Source organism: Eptesicus fuscus, chromosome 20 (genome assembly GCF_027574615.1).
Source record: "Eptesicus fuscus isolate TK198812 chromosome 20, DD_ASM_mEF_20220401, whole genome shotgun sequence".
Classification (NCBI taxonomy): Eukaryota; Metazoa; Chordata; class Mammalia; order Chiroptera; family Vespertilionidae; genus Eptesicus; species Eptesicus fuscus.
Window position 1 is genome coordinate 38,076,917 of NC_072492.1, and position 21,027 is coordinate 38,097,943.

General features: G+C 44.8%; 2 protein-coding genes across 2 annotated transcripts; one reads left to right on the forward strand and one right to left on the reverse strand.

Moving 5' to 3' along the window:
* Positions 1–1,588: 1,588 nt before the first annotated feature.
* Positions 1,589–3,290, reverse strand: LOC103297026 (C-C motif chemokine 4). Its single transcript, XM_008153651.3, has 3 exons — positions 3,098–3,290; positions 2,527–2,641; positions 1,589–1,964 (listed from the first exon to the last, which is right to left on the reverse strand). Exons 1-3 carry the CDS (start codon positions 3,171–3,173, stop codon positions 1,877–1,879), a joined length of 279 nt encoding a protein of 92 aa, XP_008151873.2. The 5' UTR covers positions 3,174–3,290; the 3' UTR covers positions 1,589–1,876.
* An 11,541-nt stretch (positions 3,291–14,831) lies between these two features.
* LOC103297028 (C-C motif chemokine 3-like) lies at positions 14,832–16,706 on the forward strand. The gene is made up of 3 exons (XM_008153653.3): positions 14,832–14,983; positions 15,693–15,807; positions 16,187–16,706. Exons 1-3 carry the CDS (start codon positions 14,908–14,910, stop codon positions 16,275–16,277), a joined length of 282 nt encoding a protein of 93 aa, XP_008151875.1. The 5' UTR covers positions 14,832–14,907; the 3' UTR covers positions 16,278–16,706.
* The last annotated feature ends 4,321 nt before the right edge of the window (positions 16,707–21,027 follow it).

Here is a 21,027-nt window from a genome sequence, read left to right on the forward strand (position 1 = left end):
TTTTGGCACCACAGAGGCATGTCACAGGGAGCACAGAAAAGGGGACTCACCTGGGACGTGGTACTGGCTGGAGTTCTGCTCTGTCACCCATTTGCTGGGTGGCCTTTGGCAACTCTCTCTTCTCAGTCCTTGGCCCTCAGTTTTTATAGTATGAGGGGGTTGGATGAGACCATTTGAGAGGTTCCTTCCAGCTTTAATAGACTACAATTCTGTGTTTTGTCGATCAAAGCTTGTTGGTGCACGTAATTCAATCTCAGAGCTCTGTTCCGACTCATGTAATAGTTCTTATTGAAGGGTTGTTGAAGGTTACTCCCCTCATGCTCCAGAACCAAATCTGACTTCTTCTTCTGTCCTCATGATAACATTCCACCTTGGCTTTGGGTTTAGAGAGCTGCTGATCCACTAACTAATCTAATCCACATCATGGCACCAGGAAGACAGACACAATGCCCACTGTAAGTGAAGAAGCTAGGCTCGGAGTGGGAAAGAGAGAATTTTCCCGATGCCAGACCCTGTGATGGGTGCTTTACAATCTACATATATAAAAGCCTAAGCAATCATCCTACCGATCAACTGTCCAACCATTCAACTGGTAGCTATGATGCGCAATGACCACCAGGGGGCAGATGCTCCAATCAATAGCTATGACGCCCACTGACCACCAGGGGGCAGACGGTCCATGCAGGAGCTGCTGTGCTGCAGTGACTTGGCAACTGCGGTTCTCGGGTAACACACCCAGAACCAGAGAGGGAGCCCAATTCCAGGGTCGTCAACCGAGAACCGCCCTCTCGCAATCCGGGACCCCTTAGGGCAGTGGTTCTCAACCTTTCTAATGCTGCGACCCTTTGATACAGTTCCTCAAGTTGTGGTGACCCCCAACCATATAATTATTTTTGTTGCTACTTCATAACTGTAATTTTTGCTACTGTTATGAATCGTAATGTAAGTATCTGTGTTTTCCGATGGTCTTAGGCGACCTTGCTAGCGGTTCTCAACCTGTGGGTTTCGACCCACAGGTTAAGAACCGCTGCTGTAGAGCATTAGGCCTCTAATAACCTCATAATAGTCCTTCCAAGTGGATAATATTGCCCCCACTTTACAGGTGTAAAAATTGAGACCCAGTAAGGCAAGATGACTTTCTTAGTGATATGCTAATAATGATGGAGGCCCATTTTTATAACTCTGAACTATCTGGTCTTGCCTCTATATCATACTGCTGCTGCTGTTTACTTCTCTATCAGATGTTGAGATGATAACCCTTAGCATCACAGCTGTCCTTTTGGATCATCCCCTCATAGTGCTCTCCAAACAGTCCTACAAGCCTTAGCAAGTCACATTACCTCTGTGCCTCTGTTTTTTATCTGTGAAGTTGGAGGTAAGAGTCCCAAATTCATAAGGGTGTTAAAATCCTTGGTGAAAGTATTAAGTGAGATCATGTCTTTAGAGCATTTAGCCCATATGAAGTCCTCAGTAATTGCTCATTCCTATAGTGTTTGGAAATGGTAGTTTGTCCCTATTAATAACACCAGGCAATTCCCTTTGCACCAGACCAAATTAAAACACAAAGAAACTATCTGCATATATTTTTTAAGTTTTATTATGAAAACATATGGAATCAATTGCATTACCCATGTATCCGCAATAGCAGAGAAAATGATGGTGGACCATCCCCATGGGGGACATGTGTCCTTTGGCAAAACCAACATAAATTATGAAAAGAATACAAAATATAATAACAACACATAATAAAGATTAAATTGAGAGGTGGAACAGGGACTACTGAGAGAAGTAGTGGAGGTGGAGAAGGTGGGTCTCACGGAGAAGCATCAGGCTCAGGTGACCTTCCCTGGAGACTTGCCCCTCTGCCTGGAGCGGCTCAGTTCAGTTCCAGATCATTAATGTACTCCTGGACCCAGGGCTCACTGGGGTTGGCGCAGATCTGTCTCCCCCTTTTGGTTTGAAATCTGTGGAAGGAGGAATGGATAGATTAGAACCGAATGGGACCTTGTCTGTGGTAGATATCTCCCTCTGCCTGACCACAGTTCATGCTGGACAGCTCTAGTGGGTAGAAAGACCCTTCTGGGGTGGCTCTGGAAGCAGACTCCTTGCAACTTCCAACCTGGATTTAGTTGTGGCCTCAGCTAATTTGGTTCCCAGATTAGGAACCAATGAGTTTTATAATCAACATGACGATATCTTCCCATTCATTCCCTAGTGCCCCTAGAAATAACTTTACTATGTGTTTTTCTAAGTATGGTTTAAGAATCAGCCCACATTCCTGTGACATTTTTTACTTTCCCTAGTTTTCTAGCATCTGGCTAATTTCCTCCCCAGAAATGTCCTCCCCCTGAATCTTGTCCCTTGATTCCCTCCCTGCCCTCTCCAGACTCAACAGGAATAAGACCTTATTCCTTATTCCTTATTCCTTTCTGGGAGGGCTTCAGCCCTCAGACCTGTCTGCCTCCTGTTTTATCCTCTCCCTGCCCTGCCCTTGCTTTCCAGAGAAGGCCAGAAGTTGATACTCACACCACACCGGGCTGGGAGCAAAGGCTGCTGGTCTCATAGTAATCCATCACAAAGTCCCGAGGAAGTTTCCGCAGGATGTAGGAGAAGCAGCAGGCCGTGGGAGGGTCGGAACCCACTGGAAAGGAAGGAGAGGTGAGATCAAAGCTCTACAAGACTCTGCTCCTTCGGCTTTTAGTTATGAATATTCAAGGGGCATCTCTGTGGAGCTATTTGAGCCCAAATATGGTACCTTGTCTAATCCCATCCACCCTGAGTAGGAGCCTTTTTCTGAACATAGTATCCTCAGAGAAGATAATGGAGCTGGACTGGGTCTCAGAGCAAACATCTAACTCCATTTAACAGATGAGAAACCAAGACACAGAGAGAGATGGGGACTTTCTTGAACAAGTCTACTGGTTACTGTTTCTTAAGAAAACAGAAACTTGAATATTACCGGATGTCTAGTAGACACTACATTTAACAGCAGATTACTTAAAAATCTCCCCTTTGTCCCATCCCCAGATGCCACTGTTGGACCAGCCCCAACTAGAAAAGTGGGCTCTAGAAGCAGGAGCTGGAATAACAGACTTACTTGGTGCTGAGAGCGCTGGAGAGCAGAAGGCAGCCGCGAGCACGAGGAGAGAGAGGACAGTCACACAGAGCTTCATGGTCTCGGCAGAGAAGAGGCTGTCCTGGAGGTGAGACTGAAGAGCCCAGAAGCTTCAGAACCCGACCGTGTTCTGTGCTGATGCTGAGCTGGGATCCCCTCTTTATAGGAACTCTGAGGACTGAGACAGAGGTGGGAGCACGGGAGGGCAAGTGGAATTTCCAGGGTAGAGATGATGTCATGGTGCCGAGAAGGAAACTGAAGCTAGCTGAGAGTGAGGAGCTCTGCACAGCTTCTCTTCCCCCGGGGCGATGTCATCATGGTGGAAAGAAGGGGGAGGGGGAGGGGAGAAGTGAGCTGCACCCTCGAGGGAAGTGGTACACCAACGGCAGTGACCAAGACCAAGGAGAGAATTGTAAACCCAAGAGGAAGGGTGCAGCATTCACACCTGCGAGAAGGGACTTGTAGACAAGACAACCATGCTGTTCTTGGTGGTTGTCACCTCCAGAAGCTTCATGTCAGTCCTTCCAGAGTTGCCATAAGCTTGGCCCCAAAAAGGAAAGGGGAACTAGAACTCCATGTCAGATTCTTGGACCCCCTGCAGGGCTGAGTGACCTTATGAGTCCAGCATTGAATGCGCAGAGGGCCCAGCAGGACACTGACCTATTTATTGAACAGGCACAACGTGGCAGACACTGGGCAAGCTGCCTTATACACATAACATCAAAACCTACCTTGACCCTGGGCAGGGGTGTGATTATTCCCGGAGGCAATAAAGATCGAAGAACAGAGGAGAGTTCACTGATAATTTCAAGGCCACAATCTTAAGTGTCAGTGCCAAGATTGAAATGAGATTCTTCTGACTCAAAAATCCACTTACTTTTCGCTCTGTTGTCCCAAATATTGAATGTGAACACAAAGGGAGAAGTTATTGTCGATCAGGGACTATGGTATACACAAAGAACCATCTTATTAGGGCTGAATTCAGGACAGGAGTTTGGATCAGTCTGTCCTAGAACAAAGAGGGGACAGAAGGAAAAAGAAGCAAAGGTTCCAGTATGTTCACTTGGACCCATAAGAGAAAAGGAAAGAAATAAGTAAGAGTCAAGTTTGGAAAACCCAGATAAAGAATGTTCCTCCATAACTTACGAAGTGATCACCCCAATAAGTCTAGGACCCACTTGAGACATGTATAGTTATTACAGTATTGACTAATTCTCCATGCTATACTTTACATCCCCGCGACTGATTTGTAACTGCCAATTTGTACTTTTTAATCCCTTCATCTTTTTTTACTTTTGTAAATTATATGTATAAGTATATATAATTAGACATATGTGTATATATATATATACACACACACATACATATGTCTAACCACTATGCTGTACATATGAAATTAATATGAAATAATATTGAATGTCAACTGAAACTGAAAAAGAAAAAATAAAGAATGTTCCTCTAATATATAAATGGGATTGGATGTCCCCAGCAACGAATTTATCATGTTATGGATAGAACATGTAATCTAAGCATGTGGTGTTTCCCAGCCATCCACACGGAGTTCCTTTTGTTCATATAAAGCCCTGCCTGGTCCTCCAGGTGCTTTCTGGGAGGGCTGCAGTCCTGAGGCCTGAAGCTGATCTGAAGGTGATTAGGTGAAGTTCACAAAGTCCAGGAATACAGTAGTACATGCAGAGGGGAATTAGGACGACTGTATCAATATCTCTATTTACCTTCCAACCACTCTGGCCCACCTGCTCACCCCAGCTCCACATTTGCTACCTGCCTCTGTTCTGAGACAGAAGAATGAAGAGTGAAAACAGGAAACCAGGCCCCCTGGGTGCTGTAGAGGTATGGGATAGGTGGAGGGCAGAGCAGCATCTTGGGGTACTTCAGGGTCACTAAATAAAGCACAATGTCATCGACCTCGCATCACTGCCTCCACCATCGCCTACACACACCACAACGCACACACATACACACTGTACCTCTTTCCTCCACGTTTTCCGTCCTCACCCTTTTCTTTGTGCAAGTCTTCCTTCAAATGTTCTGATCTTTACCAAGACCCCTACACCCAGCTCGAATGTTCGGTAATCTCTCATATCACATATGCCAGAATCTCTCATGGTCTCTCCTGACTGGTGGGGTTCCATCTTCGTGTATCAAGGACATTACTTTAAGGGAAAGAGGGTGTGTCTTGTGTTCCCTGGGATCTACACAGACTTTGTTATCCTTTCCATTTCCATTCAACCCAGTTTAGAAGTCATCTGCTTTTTGTCAGGGAAGGCAGAGCCGAATGAAGTTCCATCCCTCCCCTCAAAGAGCTCTTAGTCTAGTGATGGTGTTGACAGTGACAGAAATAACTATCCCATGAGATGGAATACAGTAAGTGTCACATCAGAGGAAGAAACAAAATGTCAGAGCTTCCCTCGGCTGTAGACGCGTAGTTCCAAACCAAGTCTAAATCCCACTGTGTGCCGAGGAGGAGCGCTTGCTGTGGAGACCTCTGTCTAAGTGAGTGGGGTGTGCTGATCTTCAAGCTGTGGAGGGAGCTTGAAGATACCTGCTCTGGGGCATTAGGAGAATGATGATAGATAAGAATGGGTGATGAGTCAGCATGGAGCCACACAATGAGTTTGTTGACTTTTGCTTCTTAGCCTTGATTTAACCTTTGGCTCATGGAGGAAAAATGTTTTGTTCATGAAGGTCCCAACAATAATGTTGTGTTCACACCAGAGAAATTCAACACCAAGAGCACTAAGGGCTTGTATTAATATGTTTAGCTAAATCAATATGGCCACCAAGATTTATCCATTGAGGCCATTTCTAAGCAATAGGTGATAGAGAATGATAGCAAATGCCTCTTGGATACACAACAGGAAAGTGCTCATCTTCTCTAGAGAGCCTTCCCTGACCTCTCCTCCAACTGAATTCGGCACTTCCCTCTGTGCTCCTACAGCTCCTGAGCTAGCACCATCATATCACCTGAAACATCTGTTTGATCGCCTCCCCCACTGGAGAGTGAGCTCCTTGGTGCAGAATATGTGTTATGCCTATCTCTGTGTACTCAATAGGTGTTCAATAAATACTTGTTTAATAAATGTCCAGAGGCAGCCCAAACTACCAGTTTTAATGGGAGGGGGTGTGATAGGTAACATGGACTCAGGATGTGAACTCCATTTATCTAAGTGAAGTAAGAATGAAGTGGGCATTCTACTCAAAATGTGATTCCCCAGCCCTGATGGGGTGATAATTCCCCTTCTTCCCCTGCCTGCCCTCAACCCACATACCCAGTGGTGTTATTTAAGGGATACTATTTTAGAACTCACTCTTTCCACAGCTCAGGGGTGTGAGAAATGATAGCAGGAGTCGATCATGGCTCCAGGGAGCTCCAAATGCATTCAGTGGGTCACCCACTCTCTTCTTGCAGGGAAACCTTTCACTTCCCCTCACTTATGGGAACATAGAGCTTTCTCCTTCTGTAACCTTAACTGGCACTGTGCTCATAGCTCTATTCTGGGCACTTTCACATCAGTTCTGTCACTTGTCCTCCCAGTCTCTGTTAGCTGCAGGCAGGACTGGCAACCCCAGCAGAAATAGGACCTTTCAAAGGGCCTAGTACTTTTCATTTCCCCCAGCATATCCATGTCCATGGTCTTATCAGATACCAATCTAGATAACAAAACCTAAAGCAGTTAAAAGACTGGATCAAGGTCACACAGGGTGTGTGGTAGGACCACAGGTCCATAAAGGACCAACTTCCTGTACAGGTGTGACCCTCTGAGATGGCACAGGTAGGGAACCTCTGAAAGTATCAGCTTCTCAGAAGAGACTGCAAAGCTGCTGAGGAGCAGGAAACAGAGGTGACAATCTTGACGATCTGTGTTCTCCTAGAAAGACAGTGCTGAGATGCATGAGTGTTGGGGAGACCACTGAGTGCTGGGGCCAAGAGCACTAGTCACAAGGAGGTGGAATGCCTAGAACTAGAGAATCCCCTGCAAGCAACTCATGAGACTGGAAGTCCATAGCAAGATATAATACATGGTCATTTTGCCAACATAATAAACCAAGAAGAAGTACATTCTTTGGTTTTGCCAATATGGTTGCCAAGTCACTTGGGGGGAATGGGGTTGTAGAAACAAGGACACCATTATCCAAAGTGCAGGGCTCAAGATGGTGTCTGGAGGAGAGTAACTAGTTGAAGCAATTCATCAGGGCGGCCACACTCCACCCCTCAGCCAGCCAGCCCCACTCTTCTTAAAGTGGAAAGGGCCTTCGACACCCACCACAGCCTGCTCTTGTGCGGTCAAGCGTGGAAGGTAGTGACAGGTTCAAAAAAACCTTCAGTATTCTTTATGAAGCATCTTACTTCCTTCAAACAATGCTTTTATGCCTGTTTCTAGCTCTTTTCAGGCTGGAACATCCAGCAAGAGAGGAAAATAAATTAGTAGCACTTTATTGAGGACCTGCTATGTGACAGGCCCCATATCAGGCACAAGCAAGCACTTTACACCCCCTCCCACTTGGAAAGTGGTGAAGTGTTAAAAAAGGCTTCCCCAAAATGTCATGTAAAAATTTTTATTAGTTTGCTTTGTTTTCAATAGCAAATACACATAACTGTACAAAATTTAGAAAATATAGCCAATCATAAGAAAGCAAAAATTACCCAACATTCTGTATGTAGTTTTGCATTTTATGAATGATACTTAATAGTCTTTCTTGAGCTAATATATTTTAATATTGTTACTTTATATTCTTCCCTGTCATTAAAAACTTAAATTCCTGGAAATCAAGACTCAGCCCTCTGAATGCCATGTAATTCCTTAAAAATGCAGGTCTCTTTTTTTTTTTTTTTTTTTTTTTTTGCTTTTTAGGAATGAGGTGTCAACTTGGAGTGATTCCAAATTAGCATGCATGAGATTTCATTGCATGGATATACCAAAATTTTATGCCAAAATTTATCTTTAACCATTATGTTACTTAGGTCAGTCCATTAAGATTGTTCTAACTTTTCTCTATTATATATTGGGCTGAAACTTGAAGGATAATTAGCCAGGAAAAGAAGGCGGGGGGAGGGCCGGTATTCAGGCAAAGAACAAGAGGCCTGCACTTTTAAAAATGTATAAAATAGATTAATTAAAATATTCAGTAGTAATGATAATAGTAACTAATACATAGTACTTATGAGCCAACAATGTTCTAATTCTCTTATAGATGCTAATGTATATGGTCCTATTAGTATTTTCTCCTGTCACACTTTAGGAAACTGAAGCACAGACAGGTAAGTAATCTACGGAAGAACACACAGCTAATCATGATAGATTTGGAAATGACCCAAAAGAGGTCTGGCTCCAGAGTATAAGTAAATCAGAAAAGGAAAATGTGCTTATTACAAATTTATGTTCAAAGCTTAACACCTGCCTGGCCACAGTGGTTCAGTGGTTGAGTGTTGACCTATGAACCAGGAGGTCATAGTTCAATTCCCAGTCTGGGCACATGTCTAAGCTCAATCCCCAGGGAGGGGCATGCGGGAGGCAGCTGATCAACGATTCTTTCTCATCATTGATGTTTCTATCTCTCTCTCCCTTCCTCTCTGAAATCAATAAAAATACATATTTTTTTAAAAAGCATAATAGCCAAAATTTTATAATTATGATGTAAAATGTCTTTCAGTTTTACATATTACATGTCTTTTAAACAGTGGAATCCATGGCTTTCTCTCTTTTCCTTAGAAAGTTAAGGGAATTAGATAGTGGTTTTCCTTATTTGTTTCAAATATTATCTCTGCAGCTGTCATACCCATATTTGTATTACTCACTCTGCCCTGTGATTTACAAGAAGGGGAAATTGTGCTGTGCCAAGTTGACACCTCATTCCTAAAACGCAGAAAAGAGACCTGCACTTTTAAGGAATTGCATGGCATTCGGAGGGCTGAGTCTTGATTTCCAGGAAGTTTGAAGGTGGCAAGAGATGTGGCCAAAGAGGGAGGCAGAGGTCAGGTCATGAAGAAGCTTCCGTTTCATGCTGGAAACAACTCAGAGTATTTGAAGGATTTTCAACAGAGAGAGCCAGAGACTGATTTGCACGTTAGCAAAGTCACTTCGGATGCTGTGTGATGATGGGACAGCTTTGAGAGGCAAACTGGAAGAAAACCCAGTTGACAGGACACTCTCATAGCTGTCATGGGGAGAAATGAGGAGGGCTGACCTAAGACTGTGGCCGTGGGGATGGTGAGAAGCAGATACACTTAATTTCAAAATCCAATAGAGTCGGTGAATGAATACAGTAGTCCCCTCCTTATCTCATGGGACATATTCCAAGTCCCACAATGGATGCCTAAAGCCTCAGGCAATACTACCCTACATATACTTAGTCTAGTTGTTCATATGGATAAATCCTATATAATAAAAGCCTAATATGCTAAGTGTCTGATCTTTCGTTCAACTGTTGGACCAGTCGCTATGAGGTGCACTGACCACCAGGGGACAGATGCTCCAACTGGTAGGTTAGCTCGCTGCTGGGGTCCCACCAATTGGGACTGGGCAAGATGAGCTGGACATGCCCTGGAGCCCTCCCGCAGTTCCTCCCCGGCCCCGATCAGGCACCGGTGGGGTCCCTCAGCCTGGCCTGCACCCTCTCACAATCCGGGACCCCTTGGGGGATGTCAGAGAGACGGTTTCAGCCTGATCCCCACAGGCAGGTCAAGGGACCTCACCAGTGCACGAATCCATGCACTGGGCCTCTAGTACATAATATAAGAATAAACTGTGTTTCATGTCCTCACAACTGTAAACCTCCTTTTGCCAGCCCCTGTATGATTTTGCCTACACTACATGCATACTTTTTCACTTAAAGGAAGCACTTCACAGCTTCTCTTTTGCTTATCCCAAATGCCAGCGTCATTACTCTTGCACTTTGGAACCAACACTAAGCAAAATAAGTGTTAGTTGAACACAAGCACACTGATACCAACAATCATTCTGATAACTGAGATGGCTACCAAGTGACTAATGGCAGCAGTGTATATGGCGTGGATTCACATCCCCAGTGGGATGGAGCAGGGCAGTGTACAGTTTAAAACTTATGAATTTTTTGTCATTAAATTTTTCATTTAATATTTTGGAACATGATTGACCATGAGTAACTGAAACCAAGGAAAGTGAAACCACAGATAAGGAGGGGGGGGGACCATTGTAGGTGAAGGAGGTAAAAGGGGGTGGTACTAGCCCAAAGTGACTCCCAGGTTTCTGGCTTGGGAACTAGGTAGGAGGGAATGCCTTTTACTGAGTAGAGAATGCAGAGGAGAAGTAGGAACAGGGAGAAGGATCTAATCCAATGCCCAGATATATGCCTTGATCTATTGTACACACACACAAAAAAAATGGCCAGAGGAGCATGACAAGGACTCAAGATAGAAAAGCAGAGGGAGGGGGCTGCATAGAGACACTGTCCCTCTAGGATGCTAGAAAGGGGCCCAGGGCATTGTTTCTACCTACAAGAAAGGTGGAGCCACGCCTGCTGCCACCTGACTCCGGGCCACACCTGAAAAAAGGAGGCTGAGCTGGACCAAACAGGAGCATCAATATTAGTGAACCCATCCATGGAGCCCCCAGTGTCACAGGGAGAGAACTGAGATTGACACCCGGGGAAGTGCAACTGCAGGGCCAGAAACAGCAAGGGAACCAATCCAGCAGGGCCAGGGCTTGGGAAGCAATGAGGACAAGCAGTGATGTTGCAGAACATGAATTGCTCAGCCAGAATTCCCTGTACTCAAGGCTGGGGTGCTCTGCTGGACTGAGAGGGGGCCTCAAAGAGGCTGGAATGAGCCAGGAATCTAGGGCACAAATCAAGCCCCTCCGTGCTGAGGATCCACCGTGTTGGCGGCTGGCTACTTTCTGCCACCACTGCCTAAGAGACCTTGGTTGATCCCCAAAGATCAAGACCTTGCCTCCATGGCTTTTCTGACCTTTCCTTCTTGTTAGTATTTCAACTCCATAGTGGGACTAGGACATAACACATACTGTTAATTAAATCAGCGATTTGTACATTTGTTCACCAAATTTTTATTAAGCTCCACTATGTGCCAGGCGTTGTGGTTATCACTGGGGATACATTGCTAAATGATGCAGACAGTGAAATATAAAACTGACCAATTCTATCTGTGTGATCCTGGGCTAATCATTTCACATGGGAACATCAGTTTTCCACCTAGAAATTTCTAAGACCCTTCACAACCAATTCAACCATCCTAAGGCTCCCTCACATTATTCAATCAACACATGCAGAGTAAGTACACACTTTGCATACAAGTATGTTATTTTCCAATTTGAGTAAAAAAATATATATATATGACAAAGGGCTATTTCCTGGTTTTAGGACTGATAGGGAAAAATCTTACACATATAATTACTAAGACAGAATTTTATATTCAATAAATCACCTTTATTAAAATAAACAAAATTATAAGAAATAGATACTATGTCAGAAAATTCATCATGTTATAATTATCATGTGCTAGGATTTGGTTTAAATCCACTAATGAGACATGGTATAAATTTGGTTTGAAGTCAACAGGACGGTCTAAATTTTTTGAAGAGAAAATTACATAAATAATGCATATAATGCAACGTGGTAAGTGCTGTAATCATGGAGTAGATGATAGAGTCCATTATCAGAAAGTGGCTGATTCAGCACTTTCCATTTCCTTTTTCTTGCCCTGCCCAACTCATAGAAGCCAGCTCTCACATACTGAATCACAAGTATGAAGGGGGTTTCCCCCAAGAAGTAAAGGAGGGAACACAATTCAGAATATCAATTGAGGGTATCAACTGGGCAGAGGAGGTGGGGTGAGGAGGACGCACTATCTGTGATTGAGAGTTTCCTATGAAACAAGCGATAGACTCAGTTTTCCGGAACTGACAGTAACAAGGGATGACACCTGGATGCTCAAGCCTCAGTGAAGCCGGCCGTTGTCCTGATCTCGTCTTTGCTTCACCTCCCTCAGGACCGGCATTAGCAATCACCGGGATGGGATAGAAACACAGCCAACGTTTTCAGAGAAGGAACTCTACAGACACAGGAGGGACAGAATTCCTAAGGGGTGGTCTCACTTTGCTTATGTACGTTTCCTCCGTTGTTCTAGCCCCTTTGGGGGGAATTCTAAGCCCTCTGAAATGGCCCCAATTTAGCTCCATTGTCCATATTTGCTCCACCAGTGTGCAGCCACACTGTCGGCTCTCTCCTTCTGAGCCAGCAATTTTCCACCTGTGACTGCATCAGCTGGACCCCTGCCTACCCCATCGTGTATGTTCAAATCCTGTGTCGCTTTCAGGACCCAACCAAAAGTCCATCCCTTTCAAGAAGCCTTCCTCAGCCCTCCCCAGGGAGGTCACTGCTTCTTCCTCCTTTCATTTATTTCCGCCCCAGGAATCTTAGCACTTTCTTCTAAGTGCTGTGCTTACCTGTTTATATATGTTCTACCTGCCTTCCAGTAGACCAGGGGCATCTAGAGGACAAAGACCATCAAGAAGAACTAAATCTGTTTCTCACTATACAATGTCATTTATGCCTTTTTATTATGTAACAATAAAATAATAAAGAATGGAGAAGGAAAAACCGTACAGACCTGACTGAAAAAGTAGGCCCTTTTACACCACTGACATGAATCAAAAAGAATAAGAAAACTGCTTTAAATTTGGCATTATTTATGTAAATATTGTACATGTTCCTTAAAATAGTTCGGAGACATGGAAATCAAGACTTCGTTTTAGCAAAAGCCATTGGACAGAAACTTGGCATATTTCTCTCAAATTAAAATTAAACAATCAACAACAACCTACTTTCCAACCAGTGTTGCTGTAAATGCTTTAAAACAAAATGTGTTTGGCCGAAACCGGTTTGGCTCAATAGATAGAGCGTCGGCCTGCGGACTGAAAGGTCCCAGGTTCGATTCCGGTCAAGGGCATGTACCTTGGTTGCGGGCACATCCCCAGTGGGGGATGTGCAAGAGGCAGCTGATCGATGTTTCTCTATCATCGATGTTTCTAAACTCTCTATCCCTCTCTCTTCTTCTCTGTAATAAAATCAATAAAATATATTTTAAAACAAAATGTGTTTGTAAATTTGTGAGCCGACTAGGAAGGTAAAATATGTTCACGTTAAAAAACTGAGACGATGCCCAGCTGGCGTGGCTCAGTGGTTGAGTGTCGATCTATGAGGCAGGAGATCACGGTTCAATTCCCAGTCAGGGCACATGCCTGGGTTGTGGGCTCAGTCCCCAGTGTGGGGCCTGCAGGAGGCAGCTGATCAATGATTCTCTTTCATCACTGATGTTTTTATCTCTCTCTCCCTCTCCCTTCCTCTCTGAAATCAATAAAAAAATATATTTTTTAAATGAGGAAACTGCAGAAAAATGGGAAAAATAAGAAAAATATTCATCCATAGATCTTTCATACATATATATAAGTACTATTGCAGCATTGGGACATTTAAATCCAATGCTTTTTATTTTTTCTATGCCTAGCATATGCATGTATATGGTTACAATATTTGTCATATGAGTGTATATACTTGTATAATTCTTCATCTTGTACAATTTGTATAATTTTTCATCTTACATTTCTCCCCTCCCCCATCTTATATTTTAAAATATATTTTTGTTTATTTCAGAGAGGAAGGGAGAGGGAGAGAGAGATAGAAACATCAGTGATGAGAGAGAATCATTGATCACCTGCCTCTTGCACGCTCCACACCGGGAATCGAGCCTGCAACCCTGGGCATGTGCCTTTGACTGGAATTGAACCCAGGACCCTTTAGTCCACAGGCCTATGCTCTTTCCACTGAGCTAAACCAGCCAGGGCTCATCTTACATTTTTGTAACTGATATTATTCTACTACACTCCATTCAGATTAAGGGCTTAATAATAAACAAGCCAGTGGATATGTCATATTTTACTTTATCATTTCTGATAGAGGAACATTTGGGTCTCCTTATTTTGTAGCTATAAATGATGATGGGTCAGATATATGTTCATGTTTGAAGATGCTTCCATATTTGGGTTGGTTTCTTTAGAACTCTTTCCTAGAAATGTGTTCTTCAAGTTACCAGGTATAAATATTTTTAGGCTCCTGACATATTAACACCCACATCTAATGTTTCTTTACGATCCTCAACTAGTATTTAACCCACTGACCCTAGTCATTCAATGACTCTTAGATGAGTGGACAAACGGCAGAACCATGACCTCATCTTTCCTAGTCCTCTAGCAGGGACTCCTTACTTCAGTTTTTTGCATGCAAACGAGGCTGTGCCACCCTCCACAACATCATCACATCTACCCCATCTGAGTGGTTGAGCATGAGGAAGCACAGACGTTTCAGCCCTGTGGGTTGCACGGGGCTGGAGAGTTCATGTATAGCTTCTATGGAAAGGGACCAGCTAAGAATAGCCCGGCGTGAAGACACTCTTCTCTCCTCCTGCTCTCGGGGGAAACCATTTCCTCATAAGAAACCAGAACAAGTCATGAGTTGTGGGCTCAGACTTACAGCTCAGAGAAGCTATTCTTAGATATCCTGAACCCCTGTGGTCACCCAGGACCCTGAGTTGTGCAACACTCAGCCTATGCTTAAAAATTTCCCACCTCACCCCCGGATTCCATTTCCCCATCCACAGGGCTGCCTATAAAGCGCAGGGGAGATGGCTTCACAAAGCAGAAGGACGCAGCCAGCAGCGAGTGCCTGCTCCCGTCTCTGCTCTCCTGACAAGCGAGCCCACAGTCCACCTGCTCGGCATCATGAAGGTCTCCGGGGCTGCCCTGGCCGTCCTCCTCTGCACCATGGCCCTCTGCAGCCAGGTCTTCTCTGTACCAGGTGAGTCTGTGCTGTTGCCGTGGGTATCCCTGCTCTCTGGCCATGGTCAGACCACAAACATCTTTTTTTGAGGTCTTGAGAGCCTCAGAGGAAAAACAGAACCTCTTAAAGGGCCATAAAGAATCTTTGCTTTTTTTTCTGTAAGACTTGTATTTTCATGAAAGGGGTGTTAACTAGTCTAGTCCCCATATCTGAGAGCCAGCGTGGGGTAGGAGAGCAATAGTCCCATCTTACAGATGGCAAAGTAGAGACCTAAGCAAGCGAGTTCACCAGAGACAGAATCCAAGTCTCGTTACCTCCCGGTGGTGTTATTCTGCAACTAACTCATTCTAGGTCCCCCAAGAGCTCTTTCCTTGGATGTCATAGGAGCTATGTCCAAGGTTTCTCTCTTGCTGGGGTATGGCTTCTTGATCAGACAAAATGGCCTGAAGGGAGATGAGATTAGAGAACAGTCTGCTTGGATGTCTGGATCACAAAAGGAAAGACAGTGCCCACAATGAAGACTCAAAGAGAAAGAGGGTACATTCAGAAGCAAGGACAGAGACAGGGATTTTTCTAAGCAAAAATGCCCAGAGCTTTCTAGTGACCTTGTCTCCCAGGCCCACGCCCTGAGCAAGGCTGTCTTCCTCACCCTCTCAGGGATTAGCTCTCAGATCTTGCCTTTTCGCCTGAGCTGTGACGCAGGCTCATTCTGTCCCTTCCTCTACAGTTGGTGCTGACACCCCGACCGCCTGCTGCTTCACCTATGCGCCTCGGCAGATTCCACGTAAATTCATCGTCGACTATTTTGAGACCAGCAGCCAGTGTTCCCAGCCTGGTGTCATGTAAGTGCCAGTCTTCCTGCCCATCCCTGGGGCGATAGAGAGGATGTGGAGTGGGGGCAGTGCCCAGGGGCACAGAAGGGCCCCGTCCTCCAGGAGGTCCTATCCACTGTGCAGGGCCCAGGTCTCTGAGGCGTGGCCTGACCTGGCCAGGGGCATTCAGAGTCAGGGCAGGGAGGGGAAGGAGGAGGCTGCAGCAGGATCCTCTGAGGGGCTCCCTGAGCCAGTGAGAACCGCTCTGTGAACTGAGATAGGTGGAGGCTCCCTGAGAGAATGAGGAGGCCCTGAGCTGCCCAGCACAGAGTGGGGTGGAGGGCCAAGGCGGGCCCAGGGTTCCCCTGCTGGACTCCCCAATGTGTAACCCTTCCATTCCTCTCCACAGCTTCCAAACCAAAAGAGGCCGGCAGGTCTGTGCCAACCCCAGTGAGGACTGGGTCCAGGAATACGTTGCTGACCTGGAGCTGAATGCCTGAGTGGCCTGGCAGCTTCGAGGAACCCAGTGACCTCAGTGGACCAACAGGAGGCAGGGGCTGGAGCCTTGGAACGCCCCCGTCACCTCCACAGCTACCTCTCCTGTGGGCTGGCTGTTGCCAACACCCACACGCTAGGACTCTTCCTAACTTAAATTTCAGCTTATTTATACTATTTAATTTTTGTAATTTATTTTTAATGTCATGTTGTGTTTGGGACTATTTGCTCCAAGAGATCTCAGGATACCTTCTTCACCACCCTCCCCTCCCCCTTCACTTGCACTGTGATTGGTAACAATTGAGTGACTGTCATCAGTTTGTTCTGGGCAGAGGTGGTGCCAAAGCCACCAGACTGACATGTATGTATTAAACGTTTCTGCTCGGTGCTGTGTTCAGCCTGGAGAAATAATAAAGATGCTCTTTTAAAGTAAACTGGCACTGAGTTTGGTTTTCTTTATCTGGCAAATCAGAACCACTGGTTGAAAGGAATAATAGGCAAAGAATAGGAAGATGGGAAACGGAGGGAAATTGGGAGAGATGGAAGGGGGCTACCACAGAGACACTCTGCTTGACACTGAAGCCACGTTTCCGGAACATTGAAATTATGAATATTTTATAAATTAATTCATACTGTACATGCTCTAGGAGAATTCACACTCGAATGGATACCACTAAGAAGGGTATTCACAGTACGTAGTTATGATAAATCAAACTTTCTTAATAACAATGACTAACATATTTGAGACTTACTCTAGGCTCAGCACTTTCATTGCAGAGTCTATTCAAGCTTCACATTGAGATAATATAGCTTACTGACAGAAGAGTAAACTGGGGCTAGGGCTCAGAGAAGTTAAGCAACTTGGCCAAGATCACACAGCAAATGGCACAACTGATTACTGAACTAGACTTTGCTATAACTACACACTATGATCTTAACCAGTAGCCAAGTCATTTCCCAAATGCAATCTACCTATATTCAAATCACAAGCAATGAGTGTGTTTTTTTATCTTTATTGTTGAAAGTAGTACATATGTTCCCTTTTCCCCCCATTGACCCACTCCAGCCCACCCCTGCCGCCTGCCCCAAGTCTTCTCCACCCTATTATCTGTGTCCAAGGGTTATGCATATTTGCATACAAGGTCTTTGGTTGATTACCTCCCACGCACCTACCCTCCCCACCTTCCCTATAAGATCCCACACTCTGTTTCATGAACAATGATCATTTAAACCACTCATATCAGAATGTTTAAATGGACCTGAAAATGTGTATTCCTACCAAGCTTATCGGGCTTTCCTCGTGCATGTTAACAGCTGAGAATCACGGAAATAGTCAAACAGGATTTACCACTCTTTCAAATGCGGTGCATATCTGCATATGGTAACAGGTACAGTGTACCTTATTTTATTTCAATCCATGCTCCACACAATAAATGGCTAATGTGAAAGGGAAAGCTAGCCAGTCTACATGTGAAGCAGGGTTCTGTTTCTATGTTTACTGAGAAAGCTGAGTTATTTAACAGATGGACTGCCCGAGTCATAAGAAATATACACTGAGTTAGGGTCCTTTTTGCCAAAGAAGGAGAAATCCAAAAGACTTGTGGGAAAACAAACACATATTAATTTTTATGAACCATGATTATTTCATTTTGTTTAAAATAATCTAATTTTAATACCCCAAGTTAGTCTAGAATTGTAGTGGCCAAACTCTTTAGAGTACAATTAGACACTCCTGTTAAGCAAACATTAAAATGCACATTCTATCTGACATAGATATCATTGGCCCTGTTTCCATCTCTAGGAATCTATTTTGTAGCAACATTATCAAAGGATAGGAATATATAGGCACAAGGATATTCTTTGCAGCATGCTTTATAAACAGCAAGCAAATGCAAACATCCATCAGTGAAGGGTTAAGGCAGTAGAGGGTTGAGATGCCCACCAATGGAATACTTTGCAGTCAGTAAGAAGGATAACACACATTTATACCTATGACAAGTGTCCATAATAGTATGTACAAAAGGTATATATGTCTACATCTAATATATGTGTACACACTCTACATATATGCTACAAAAGTGTGTGCATAAAATGCTATTATTGTATTTTTAAAGCCATATCTACATATATATTTGCAAAGGCAAATATTTGGAAAGATACATTTCCATTAGCTAACTGATTTCTTAGAGGAAATGGGATTAACATATGTTTTTAGGAATGGGTACTTTTCCTTTGTATTTTCTGCACCTTTCTTTAGTTTTATTTATTTTTCAGTGAGCATGTATTGCTTACTCCTCTGGTCTCATCTTACCCCATGCTTTGATGGGTGATGTTCTACCCATCGGAACCATCTTCTGGTTGGGAGTCTGAGCTGACACAGAGAAGCCAAAGCTTGGCCAGTCAGAACACTCTGTATGCCATAATGGCTTTTATATAATAAGGAGAATGCAACGGAGGAGTCCTTTTGGCCAAGACTTTCACATCATACACATACACACAGAGGGTCCTCCCAGGCAACATTTTACAATCCCCTCCCGTTATGAGGGCCCCATTCCCCTAACACCATCACCATCCACACAGCCTTGGTCTCCAAAGAAACAGTGAAGGTGTCCCCATTTTCTGTTGACTTCCAGCACCGTGGAACAAACAAAACCTGCTCATTTACACTAAACTGTTTCTCAAGGTCCAGCAATCCAAAGCCAAATGAGAAGCTTAACCAGCTCAACATTCCTTAAATACAAGTGTTGTGAACAGAGTAACAGAACAAAGACCCCTGGGAGGAAAAGGGAGAACGGGGATTGCATCCTTAAGCAGTGTCGAGAGGCTTTCGGAATCTGACAATCTGACGTGTGACTGCGATCCTTAGTCATCCTCCTGGTTGACCTCCCAGGGGAATGCCCACCATGGACACATGCATGTGCTAGGGAAGAGCCCTTCTCTGGGGGCTGCCCACCTCCTGTCCACGTGAGGTAAGAGCCTGGGGTTTGCCCGCGGTGTTGAGCAATCAGTGGCCATTTTGGGCTGGTCTTGTGGTTTCGTTGGCAATGCAACACCCTTCTAATAATAGCAGGTTTCTGGGTTTTGTTTCTGTCAATTCTATGGGCTAACCAACCAGAAACAAAGAACTTGTCCAATTATACATCTTGTATTTTAACTGGGGTTGGGAATGTGTGCTTCCTAGCATAGGCCTCAATACTACAATCATCCCTACACCCCTACCTCCAAGGCCTCTGGTGAGAGACCTCCGCTTCCATCTTGGCCCCTGCACAGGTGGGGCACTGTGCAGAAGTGATAATCCTCACCCGTGGATATTTTTTCCACTGATTTTAGAGTGAGAATGGAAGGGAAGGGGAGAGACAGAGAGAGAAACATCAATGTGAGAGAGACACATCATCTGGTTGCCTCCCACACAGGCCCCAACTAGGGCCTGGGATCAAGCCTGCAACTAAGGTATGTGGCCTTGACTGGAATAGAACCTGAGACCCTTCAGCCAATGCGCTAACATCTAAGCCAAACCGGCTAGGGCCCAGCAGAAATATTTATGTACCTTCACAAGAAGGGCAGACAAATATTTCCTTTGAGAGGGCAGGAGGGGGAGTTAGGGCCATAGTTGGACTCTGTTGTCACACACCCCCTCCCCACCTGCCCCCCCACCCGGCCCCCCCCCCCCCCCGCCGCTACGTCTCTCACCTCCCACTCTGCTTGCCCTACCTTTAGCTTGCAGTAGAAATTTCTGCATATGTAGCCTTTCTAGACTCCAGATGACTGGCAACCGTCAACAGGTTGGGAAGGCCTTCCTTGGCAAAGCTGTTTTTCCTTTCCGGATTTCAGATGAGCCCATTTCAGTGTAGCCTCCACCTTCCTGGTGGATACAAGAAGTAGCTATTATATTCCAACATACAGAATCTTACCTATCAAATTCTTTAATGTTGCAGCCTTAGTATTTGGCACAGGGCTTTAGCACCCCCCACACGACAGACCACAGTTCAACCAGCAGCAGCAACATCATGTGAGAGATTCACCAAGGTGGTGCCCAGACCACAGCAAGAGCATCGAGCAGAGCCTGAGAACTCATTAGAAATGCGGATTCCGAGCCCTCCTCTGGAAGGGGAGCACAGCAATCTGGGTTTTAACAAATCTCCAGGTAATTCCCATGCACAACAAAGTTTAAAACCCACTTCCATTTAACAAGATGCTCACCAAATTCCCTCCTCCTTTTTTTGATCAGCCACTCCCACACTTCAGTCTGGGCTGTTACTTTTTTTTTTTTTTTTAATTTCAGAGAGGAAGAGAGAAGGAGGGAGAAATAGAAACATCAATGATGAGAGAGAATCATTGATTGGCTGCCTCCTGCATGCCCCCCACTGGGGATGGAGCCCGAAACCCAGGCATGTGCTCTTGACTGGAATTGAACCCGGGCCCTTCAGTCTGCAGGCTGATGCTCTATCCACTGAGCCAAACCAGGTAGGGCTGAGCTATTACTTTTAACAGACCCTGTATCTCAACACAGATACAGGACTCTATTTCTCAGGATGTTAAAGTTTCAAGGAGGAAAACGAGCAAACAAACTTAACTCAAAGAGGCTTGAATACATGAACCTGTGGCTCCAAGACTGAAGGGTACAGGTAAGGCCCACAGGCCCTGTTTTCTTCTCTTTCTGACTCCCTTCCATGTGAGAATGCCAGGGGCTTCCCATACCTTCCAGGGCTCCATGAATCCTTGTTCATTTTCTTCAGGGAACAGAGAGGCTGTGCC